The sequence below is a fragment of the Mus pahari genome, chromosome 7 (genome assembly GCF_900095145.1).
Source record: "Mus pahari chromosome 7, PAHARI_EIJ_v1.1, whole genome shotgun sequence".
In the NCBI taxonomy this organism is placed as follows: Eukaryota; Metazoa; Chordata; class Mammalia; order Rodentia; family Muridae; genus Mus; species Mus pahari.
In genome coordinates, this window is record NC_034596.1 from 50,333,632 (window position 1) to 50,345,731 (window position 12,100).

A 12,100-nucleotide genomic window follows, 5' to 3' on the forward strand; every position below is an offset into this window, starting at 1 on the left:
CAGGCTGATTATAACACAGAGAACATGTTAAATAATATCTGAGGGAAGCATATAAATACAGCTCCAAAATAGAACTTAACTTGCTATAAAGTGCTGTCCCCAGGTATATTGGACTTTATGAAATATTAAGTAAACTTAATAACATTAGAAGCACACAGAAATCATCTGAGTTTTTATAAAATAGGGATGCACTACATGATTTAATTACTACTGAGGGGGTACTGTGTGTGTACGCATATGCGTATGCAAAATATATAACTATATATGCATATATATAAATGCAAATATGTTATATGCTTGAAGATTAGATATTATGTTACTCTCTGTTAGCGCTATTAGAGCAAACTGCTTGGTACTCTTACTGATATTTTGTATTGATTAAATTTCACGACTTTCCACGGTAACAGAAAAAGATAGGTTCCTTTTGTACTTTTCCCCCCTGAACGAAGAGATTTTCAATAGAAGGAAATGGTCAGAAAATGCCTCTCAGCATTTTATGTCTCTATAATGCGGGGAGTCTCAGATGAATTTATATGCTTAAGTGATACAAAGAAAAACTGTGTAAGCTTTACCCCCCTTTTTGCCTTAACTGCCAAGAAACCTGGATCCGCCGTAATCAGCTCATCTCAGGTGCCTGTTAACGTCTAACCCTCACTCCCGATGGCCTTGCTTGTGTTTTTATCCCTAATTGGGTTCAGTTCTGTAAGCTGTATTACATCCCTTTAGAAACCAGGAGTGTACAAACGCCACATAAATTGAATAAAGCTGAAAACATATTAACCCAACTTTGGTTTTATAGCTAATTTACAGTTGCCTCCTCTCGTAATGCATGATTGGATTAATGACAATCTTGTAACGAAAACACTAATGATATTTGTTTTTAACATTTCCTTTAGAAAATAATCATGGGGACTGTAGAGTGAGTTTAGCTTTAGACCCTTGTCCTGATTTTCTTCTACTTTTATGACTTTGAGATTAAAAGTAAGGTTGTTCCCATGAAGAATTAAAACACTTGTTTTTGCCTGACTGGGGCTCTCTAGAATGGGAGCTCAAATGTGATAGTGTTTGTGTACAGTACAGCTGTGAGTAGCTACAGTGTCTGTGCACATTACAGTTGTGAGTAGCTATGTGCACATTACAGCTGTAAGTAGTTACAGTGTATGTGTACATTACAGTTGTGAGTAGCTACAGTGTATGTGCACATTACAGTTGTGAGTAGCTACAGTGCATGTGCACATTACAGCTGTGAGTAACTACAGTGTATGTGCACATTACAGTTGTGAGTAGCTATGTGCACATTACAGCTGTGAGTAGCTACAGTGTATGTGCACATTACAGTTGTGAGTAGNCACATTACAGTTGTGAGTAGCTATGTGCACATTACAGCTGTGAGTAGCTACAGTGTATGTGCACATTACAGTTGTGAGTAGCTATGTGCACATTATAGCCATGAGTAGCTACAGTGCATGTGCACATTACAGCTGTGAGTAGCACCTAGGGGTAAAGAGCAAAATGATTTCGTTTCAGCACACTTGTTATCCTGCATCCCGCTCTCTAGTCATGTCTATCTGTTTTTGATGCCTCTACAGAATAACTGCCCAGCATCCTCTGCCCAACCAATCAGAATGTAGGAAAATCTACAGATATGACGGAATCTACTGTGAATCTACCTACCAGAAGTATGTTGAAATCTTTGTGAGTCTGCCTTCTGGCTCGTGCATCAGTGCTTGTGGTTGCCAGCTATTCAAATAGTATATTTGTGTTAAACCTATGTATACTGGGGGGGAAAGGCAAATCAAATGGAACAAAACAAAAACAACAAAACCAAAAATTTTACCTCTTAAATTGAGGGTGGGAGGAGTCTATTATTTTGAAATTGTGGTCTAAAAGTTTTTTTTTAAAAAAATAACTGTATTAAAGCTCTTAGGTAAGCTTCTTTATATTGCAATAAACAAGTACTTATGTGCAAGAAAATCTCAGCAAAATACATCGCACAGGTGCTACGCATCTTAGGGATTTGAAAGGTGTGTTATGTATAAATTAGCTGTCACTTTTTTTCAATCCTGTAATGGAATGATGAGTTGTAATTTGCATAATCCTTTAAGAAGTCAAATTATACTGTCATGTAGCAGACTTAACATGCTAGCTAAGATTTCAGAGCTTTGCAGCTAATTACTATGTACCTTACAGGACAGTTAAATTGAAGTTGAGTCCTCTGTCTTTGCTACCTTTTGCTCTGTCCATTACTTAACAGCATCTACAAACTGGCTGATGAGGTGCAGTTGCGGCTGCTGCGGTGAACCTGCTGCTCTCGGGAGGGAGTGGTGTTTTAATACAGCAGAGTTGCATTTGTGTTGCTTTTGCTCAGAAGGAAGTTACGTTTTGTTCCCCTCCGAAATGGTCCATTCGGAGTCTTCTGGAAATGAATACAAATATATGCTTTCCAAAACAATTATGGAATATTTGTTGAAGAGAGATTAACATCAAATTCCCCTATAGAAAATGCATTGTTAACACAATTCCCCAGAAGGCGTCAGTCCTTCTGCGTATGTTTTGCAAATATACTGTGCTGTGGTTTTGTCTTTATACTTTTTATTTTATTTTATTTTATTTTACAATAGAATGTTATTTTTGGAAAGAATAAAGTACTTCCTTCCTAAAATCCTGTTCTGATTATAAGCTGGTGGGCTCTGCCGTCACCCATTCCTTAGCTGACATTAGAGTCATTTCAAGGTGTCCATTTTTAAGAGAGGTGGGAAAGGCTGGTGGCTGTGAAGGCTTGGAACTGCCATGGAGTAAATCCTAGAAGCAGCTGAGACTGTAAATAGACTCACATCTATTTACTAACCTTTGCGCCTTATAAGTATGTTTGATAATGGCTGCATGACTGCATAGTTACCATGGTTCATCTCAAACTTACATGAGGCCTTTTTAATGTGTTTGTGTCCCAGTGGCTACGTTTCTGTAATTTGTTGGAGATATGTGGTTTTCTTGTGGTGTGTGGATACTTTTTGAAGGAGCGTTTTGTTGTATAGGAAAACAGTCCTTCAAGGACACACTAAAGCAGCAATTGATTGTTGACCCTTCAAATAATGGCTACCAGGAGTCAGCTATTGTTCATTTGTAATCAAGCCAGCTTCACTTGTCTGGCATTACCATCTGCTTGAAGGCTGAGGTGGGTCTGTGTAAAGTAAGGAGCATGGTGGGCCCTGGGTCATTTAGTCTATGCTACGCCCCCTCCCCCTTTATCCGTAGGAGTCATCTCTGGGGCTTTTGCTGTTGTTTTAAGAGTCAGTGGTATTTGTAGTCTAGGTAGGCACAGGAGGCAGCACATCTGTGACGGCTGGGGAAAGTCACTTGGGGGATATTCATAACAAGGAAATATTGGCAAATAAATGATGAAGAAGGGGAGGAAATCCTCACGATGTTCAACTGGAGCACTGTCACTGAGATGATTAATAGTGCTGTGTGTTTTCGTGAGGATGCTTAGCTGCATTGTCTGGCACGGGCGTGTGCTTTCCGAAGCACCTGTAGAGAGTGTGCAGCGTGTAGGCGTGCTGATGGGGAGAGTCTCTGGCTTTAGGTCTTATTTTCCTGAGGGTTGACCTCACCTCTTTAGTATCTCTGGTTCTTGGGAAGCTGGTGTTAGGGTATGTGACAGAGGCTCTGTCTATTCCATCTATTTACTAACCAGTGTTGACATAGCTCTGCTTTTTAGAAGCCTGGAGATGTTTTGTAGGAACTGTGGCATCTTTTAATGCAGTTAGGGGTTGTAGGGAAACAAGTGACCACTCGGATCTGCTCTCTAGGCAGAGACCCAAAACCTTGGTGAGCAATGGGCTAAACTTTTGTCAGTGATGAGGAAAGACGAGATTTTTTTAAAGAGCCTGTTGTCAGTTTCTGCTGAAAGCTGTCTTGGGAGACGGTCCAGCTTTTGTGGTGAAGTGTTAACCATCCTGATTCGATGACATGAGTTATCCACTTGCTTTGAGGCATCATTTAGCAACCAACTATAGTTTTTGGATATTTGGGAAAATGTTCTGCCTTCTTGGACCTCCATAATTACTACCAGGTACAGTAACAACTCAGGCGAATGCCATATTAGCCTGTCTTCAGTGAGCTTGTAGTCTCTATGGCTGAATTGTTTTTGAACTCTGGGTCACAACCCAAACAGGAGGTATGGATTTAATTTAGTGATGAGAGAGAAAAGAACAGAATATTTTCATGTGTTGTAAGTCTGCACGTATTTATGTGTCAAAGCTTCTGTTTCGTTTCTCTCTGCCACGGGTGTAATTCAACTGCACATGTATGTGCTGAGTGGGTCAAGAGAGAAAATGCGTCTCCTTTTGGTCTCTGCATGTTTCCCCACCTTCCAAAATGAGAAATGCTTTTATACAGAGTCAGGTAAATAAATATAAATAGAACATATGGGCCTGTATCATTATATGCAGGGTAGAGTAGATTGGAAGGGCCACCAGTAGGAGGAGGCTGTACAAGCCATGTATCATGGATTGACCATGATACATGATACATCCTACAGTAACCAGGTCAGTCCAGGTGCATCCACCTCTTTCCATGTGGTGAGTGACCTCGTGTTAGACAGGTGGAATTAGAAGAGGTGTTTTTGCACCACACAAACTGGAAAATGCTACATATCATGCCCCCCACAAGTGGTTGCTCAGCCTTTACCAATATGGACTTTACCATACAAACTGGAAAATGCTACATATCATTTTCCACCACACAAACTGGAAAATGCTACATATCATGCCCCCCACAAGTGGTTGCTCAGCCTTTACCAATATTCGGACTCCTTCCAGTGTTAGCCTGTGGTTTTAGAACTATTGTGACTTTGTGACTTTCTAGTGCATTTCGATTTTACTTGGCATTCTTCAAATTGTTAGACCGTTTCAAAAATATTAAAAGTTATTAAACAAACATAGATGTAAAACCTATCATTAGCTGCTCCTAAAGTTCTAATTTATTTTACTGAAAATTCTTTTTGTTTTAACTGCATTAATAGATTAAAATAATATACCTTAATTTTTAGCAAACTCATTCATAAGTTACTGGATTTGATTGGGATGAGCCAATGTTCTTTCCAAATTGAGACAATTGTGGGATTTTTTTCGATCTTTAAAAATGTAAAAATAAAAGCAATATAGAAAATCAGAAAGGGGAAAATAACAGTTTTTATTCACTTATTTAAAAATGTATGTTATAATTTATTTATTTATTTTGTGGGTAGTATCTTGGAGTAACTAGGAGGGTAAATATAATAAAATATGCTGTATGAATTTTTAAAAAAATCCTACAAATTCAAAAACAAGGTAAAATAAAATTTTAACAAGACATATCAAATTTGTAATTAATTAATTCCATGCATTGGAGAGCGCATGCCCCAACACACACGAAGATCTGAGGATGACAACTTATGGCAGTTGTATCCCATCTTCTGTCTTCCGAGTCCCAAAGGTCAAATCCAGCTCATCAGTGATGGTGGCACATACCTCCACCTGCTGGGCCACCGCATAGGGCCAAGTTTTATTTTTAAATGAGAACAGGAAAGTGTTTACTTATGGAACATTCATCCACAGGATATGGCATTGTAGAAAGAGGACTATAAATATCAAGATTCTCTGGACCAGGCTTGTTAGTTCACACTTGCACTTCCATCACTAGGGAAACTGAGGCAGGTAGATCTTGCATTCCAGGCTAGCTTGAGCTATACCACTTGATCCTGTTCTAGAAAAAAAAATCTAACAATGTATCCACTTCTCAAGATGAGGGCCTAACCAGCACCCACACAAAGAGCAGCGTGGTAGCATGGGTGTGTAACCTCATTCTGGGATGGGAGGAGATGAAGATGGGGAGTCCCGGAAGTCACTGGTCACTCAGTCCAGATAATCAATGATCTGAAGGTCAAGGGAGGAACCACATCTTCAAAAATAAGGTGGAGAGCAATAACGGAAAGTATTGGATATCCACCACTGGCCTCCATATGCATATGCACATTGGTGCTTGTGCGGTCTCGTGAATACAAGTACCCACACATACTATGCACATATATGTAGACACACACTCAAGTGTGTGTGTGGAGGGGTAGCTCAGTGGTAGATTAATTACACAGCATGTGCAAAACTTAGCACTGAAAAAAATAACATAGTGGAGGATTAACTAAGAAAGGTAATGTGAACTCCAGAGTTTAAGTTGCAATACACCTTAGATAGAGTTGGGCCCCTGTGATTCAAGGATTTGCACTAAAATAGCATATTGTTTCGGCTGTGTGCAAGAATAGTCAGCACACCAGCTCTTAGAAAAGACCAACTCCGAGGGACTGCCATCTGTCACAAGCATTGCCCGAAGGCATGTGGCACATTGCTGTAAGCACCTTGAGACTCCTGTTCAATGAAAAGGCCCCATCCAGGGGACCTTGGCTCAGAAGTGTGGTTAATGCAGAGGAACCCAGACGAGAATGTGTTTGTATGTGCCTTAAACTGCTGCTGCTTAAAGCAACAGGGTCAAGTGGGCAGGGTTTTAAGGTTGGTCTTCCACTTTCTACTCTGTCCCAAACCCCTCTCCCTCTTCTGTGAAGTTCATTGCACTTTTCTACCTACTTAGAGCTTCAAAAGATGATCTCCTCCATGGAGAGCCAGGCTCTGCACTGCTCACTGCAGATCTGTGTGAACCGATACGACTGCTTTCCTCAGAACTCTGCATTGAAATAAATGAACATTTTATTTACAGTGTGTGTGTGTGTGTGTGTGTGTGTGTGTGTGTGTGTGTGTGTGTGTGTTAGGAGGAGGTGTGTGGGCCGTGGTACACTTGAGGAGGTCGGAGGACAGTTCTCTTCCTTTCATCAGGTGCTTCTCTGAGAATCTAATTCGGATCTCCAGGCTTGGGTAGTAAGTTCCTTTGGTGTCCAAGCTGTCTACCTAGGACTCTGCATGTTACAATGAACAAATCTAAAGGAGTGATTTTTTTTTTCTTTTACAAAATAGCACATCTTGAATTGGGATGTTCTAACCAGGTTAATGTTATGCCTCTTTTTGCCCAAGAATTCTTGTGTTTAGAAATGGACAGGGCCCAGGAAGAGGAGAAGAGATGACCCCATAGTTACATGACTGTGATGTGTCTGTATGCTAATACTGTCATGTACCAGATCAGGGAAGGAACATAAAGTGTATGTGCCTCATAGAGCAGCTGTGGGTAATTGGTCACTTGTGCTGAAGGGCTGGCCACTTCTTTAGCTTGATTGATTGGTTGCTATTACATGATCTTTTCCATTAGAATAACATATGCCAGTTGTATTTGAAGCAGACAGTAACAAAGAATCAAAAAGAGTCAGACATAGAGGGTGAACTTTGTTCAGCAGCCCCATAGAATCTGCGTGTTAGACACTGACCTTTTTGTGTGGAGAATGCTTCAAGGTTCTCAGCTTGGGCCGAGGTGCCTCGGGTAGTGATTTGGGTTGAAAGGCGGGCTTTCCAAGTGTGACACAGTACGAATTTTACAACACAGGCATGGGAAAACAGAGGAAGGGTAGAAATAGGTGAGGCTGGTGAGGAGGCGAGAGCAATGGTATCAGGCTGAAGGACAGTCACCCCGTGAGAGCCCGGAGGAGTGCTGGAGTTGAGGTGCAGCACAGCCTGGGGAATCACGCAGGAGGTGGGTTGGAAGGAAGCCAAAAAGTGCGCACAGCTTCCTCAGCGTTGAGCCTTGAGCTTATTCTGCATGCTTTGAAAGGAAGTCATCTAGCTTTTCCTGGTGTTGGTTAGTCAAGTTGACTTGCTGATATGAAGGAGGATTCTCCCATTATGGAGTCAGTTCAGAACCTCCCTTGAACTGACTGCTTCTCCTGGTTGAGGAATCCCGCGCATTCGTTGACCACTTCTAATTTAGGGTGTATCAATGCCAGAGAATAAAAAAATGGAAGTTGAGGCAGGATGGTTTTAGAATGAAGGTATATTGACTGCCTTTACTGGAGTGTGTATTTTCATTGTGAGAGAAGTGACTACTTACATTTTAGAAAGCAATTCCTTACAGACACACCTGTGGGACACAACCGCAGGATGTAGAACCCCACAAACTTGAGATCAGAGAGTAGAGAGCATGGCATTCTGGGAGGAATGGAGGTGGAATGAGCTGTTTAGAGACACCACTGTCTGTGTTCAAAGTCCCCAAAAGGTGGTTTCAGGGACAGGCAGCTACACCCTTGTGCCTGTGTTCAGGTTTTAACACTGACTGGGGATTCGTAGTCATGTGTGAACTATGGTTGTAATACATTGTGTTCACCATAACAGAAGCTTTATCTGTATTGTAGGCGCATCTTTTAGTTGAATCTTTGGACATAGTTCATGTGTCAGAGTGAAAAGAATTACGTTTGTTCTGATGACGAGCTACTCGTTTTGTGATCACAAGTTCATGTGATCGCATTTAGTCATTAACTGCAGGTGGCGGAAAATGGATCTGGCATGATTCTAGCCCCACAGTCCTGGAGTGTTTCCCTTCATGGCCATAGGTTTTCGGTCTTTTCTTTTCTTTTGGGGTAGTTCTTTATAAATACAGATGCACTGTATTTTAGTCCTGTAGAAGGTAAGGGAAGAAGTGCCCGCAGGCACTGCCATTTGTATCTGTAACACTCAAAGATAGCGACCCCCTACCATGCTGGAGTCTGTCCTGGCTGGTTGCTTACCTGCAACCCAGTTTCCCGGGTGAGTTTTTGTGCATTGATCCACAAATGGCTTAGCTGGGAAGTTTCCGGAGCTAAGTTTGCAGGGGAAGCTGGAGGCCCTGCGGTGGTGTACTCCTGCATGCAAACTGTCTTCTGCAGAGGTGCATTTGCTGGGGTAGCTTGTGTCGAGGTTTTGGATGTTTATCGCTTGTATTTTTGTGTGACTTTAAATTCCTCTGGCAAGAACCAGAGATAAACTGATTAGTGAGATTTGCAACAGAAAAAAAAAAAAAAAGAGTCTTTACCAGCTCGTTATTATTTTTATCTAGATATAATACCCTATTGGAATGTGGAAATACTGCAAGGGGCTGAGCTCAGAGAGTGTGGCAGAATATAGGCACGCGTATCTGTGTACCATCCAGATGCACACATGCAGGAGAGTAGCTGCTGAGTTATTTCATGGAACTCAGTCTCCCACCTGCCAGCTCTGCGCCACCATTGTCTCCATTACTGAAAAAGAGAATTTTGCATATTGTGTAATGAGACCTTTAGCTCCTGTTCTCAAAGCAAGGAGAGGGCTGGGTGCTTTGAGGATTTTGGTCTGGGGACCATCAAGAGGAGAGTGCTGCTTTGGTGGTTTTTCATGAGCATTCGGTGCCATATAGGACACAGAGAGCGATCTTGGTGTTTGAGGTTTATGTCACCAAATGGTGACATAAATGCGACATTTGAAGAACTATGTTTCCCTCTCCCATTCCTCAGAACTCTTGCAAAGTTTCCCCGGGCCTCAGTCTCTTTGCTTGCCCATGCGTGTTACCGAATACAGTGTCCCCCTCTCTAGCTGGTGACTGTCTGCTTTGCCTGAGCATTTACTTGATGTCACCTCTCACCACTGTGAATCCCAGCCCAGTGCTGCCCTGCTTAAAACTGGAAAGTACACACCTATCTTTTTTTTTTTTTCCTATGATTCTTTTCTTTGCTTTCTCTCTTGGCTCCATTAAGAGAACAATTTTAAGGGCAAAGCTGAGTGAGTCTGGCTCCCCTGGGGCAGAAAGCCTCCTGTCCTGTGTGTGTTGGGGGCATCTGAATGTTCTGGTAAGGAAAGTCTTGAGAGCAATGACAGAAGCTCTTTGCTCTGGGGAAGCAGCATGCTCTCCTTGGGACTTCCTGATGGGTAACGGGGGGGGGGGGGGGGAGGCAGCTGCAGCTGCTCAGAGTCTGCTCCCCTGCAGACACTTGCCAGGTAGCCTCAGTCTGTAATTGGTGTCTATGGAAGTGGTAGGTTTTCACTTAGCACACACTGTTGTAAGGGGAGTGTTGGGGTGACGCCTGTGTCCAGTGCTGACAAGCAGACCAGTGACTATGGGACAGTTTCTCCACATTATTTCTGTGTTTGCTGCTTTTCCACATAGGCGAGGCCAATACTGGAGGGACAGATACTACTAGCATGATGCAAACAGGAGTCTTTGGTTTCGGGGATTTTTGTAATTGATCCATTTGTGCTACCTAAAGCAGGCAGCATTCTGATTTTGCACTTGGGGAACATGAAGGCTCAACAAAGTCAATTTGCTAGTTCACACAGCTAATAAGATGCAATCTAGTGAATTCATATATACATTGGAGAGTGAGAAAGAGAGAAAGAAGGAGGAAGGAAAAGGGGGCACAGGGAGGGAACGAGAGTCCTGTCTGCTGCCTTTCACCTTGGCCCTTAGAGCAGGATGATACATTACTTCAGACACATCTTTCTCCATTTAAGGCTGGTCAATTAAGAACCATCTGCAAAATACGAGACCCTAGGACTTATCAGGATGTCCCTACAGAGAAAGGGAGGCCAGTGTCCTTTGCATGTAAAACTATGCACGTTTGCCTAGGAACTGTAGTTCCTCTGATGTGGAATAATGTCTGCACCTCAGCGAGGATGCATAGATAGAATGGCCCCTGATTATAGCTGCCTTTTATCAGGCTCTAGCCTTGACTTCAGATTCTGCATTTCTACATGCGTTCCCCCTTAATTCGGCCTCTGTGGGTAAGAGCCAATACATTTGTAAGCACGTCTGTGGAAATAGTTAATTGATTCTCAAAGCATCGTGGTAAACTATGCTTTGGTTATGACTGTGGCATGACAAGGCTGGCCCGTCGTCGATCAGGATTTTCACCAGTTCCCATTTAAGGCTTTCTACATGACAGCACAACAGTTTCTTAGAAACACCATGGTACCATCCCCAGGAAGTTCCTCTCCGACCTCGCACTTGTCTTGCTTTAATTTCTGTGCTGGGAATCATCTTTCACCCTGTCTCTTTTGTCTCAGATCTTCTGTTTAGAGCTTTGGAAATACTTCTTCTTCTTTTCTAATTTTCCAAATTCAGAGCATCACTTCAGGCCTGGATTGTTGCAAATGCCAAATGAGACTTACTTATCTCCTTGAACTATTAGATCCAGATACATAAATACTACGATACTATGTATCCAGTAGTCCATGCTAGCCAATGCAAGCTTTTCCTTTCTTTCTGAGCTACCTTACCAACTTCAGTGCTGTGTTCAACCTCTTCCCTTGCTCATTTGCTGCTTATTCTTATGTATGGTGTCTGTAATCTCAGCTAGTGGTTCAAAGCCACTATTAGTCTTGGTCCAGTCTGCTTACAACTTTCTTGTCTCGTTAGGTTGTCTCAGTTTCTGCCCATGAATGGCAGCCTGAGCTCATGTACTGGATCCTTGTCTTTCCTCCTCTATGGAGTCTCTCTAGTTTGATCCACAGTGATCTCTCTCTTTAATTGGCCTGTTAATTGAGTACTTACAACAACAAGGGACTACTCTTTGGGGTACTCAAGTGAACAAAGACTGATAATATTAGTGCTCAAACTTGGGCAGCATTGAACAAGGCAATAAACACCACACATGAACAATGAAGGAGAGTGTAGTGTGTTAAATAGTGGTCGGTGCCATGGAACAGAAAGAGAAGTTAGGGAGACCTTAGGTCTTCCGTGGCAAAGATGGGCTGGCCCCATGAGGAAGATGACAATTGGGCAAATATAAGAAAATGACTGAGGTGGTCATTTAGCTATTAAGAATAAAAACATTCTGGGTTTGAGGAGTGTTTGTGTAAAGACTCTGAAGCTGGAGAGGTGCTGACAGGCTCATCATTGAGGAGCTGGTATGCAGTGGGCAAATGGGCAAGGGCCATGGTAGATAGCACATTGAAAGCTGGTAGGCCTCAGAAGGCTTGGTGATCTACTTGAACCTGGCTTCTAGCCACACATATGCACATATGCTTCAGAGTATAAGAGTGGGACAGGGGACCTGGATTGAGGCTCCATTTGTGACTTCAGTGATTATACTGCAAGTATAATAGAGCTAGTGGGAAAAGCTTGGACTTTCCCTTCCCTTCCCGTCCCTTCCCCTTCCCCTTCCCCTTCCCCTTCCCCTTCC

General features: G+C 42.4%; 1 protein-coding gene across 5 annotated transcripts in view; it reads left to right on the forward strand.

The window, feature by feature from the left end:
• Positions 1 to 12,100, forward strand: part of Npas3 (neuronal PAS domain protein 3) — an 819,449-nt gene that overhangs the window by 107,963 nt on the left and 699,386 nt on the right. For all 5 annotated transcript variants that reach the window (XM_029541027.1, XM_029541028.1, XM_029541029.1 and 2 more), the window contains exon 2: positions 1,590 to 1,679. In XM_029541027.1, the coding sequence (XP_029396887.1) occupies positions 1,590 to 1,679 (90 nt within the window). The remainder of the gene's footprint in view (positions 1 to 1,589; positions 1,680 to 12,100) is intronic.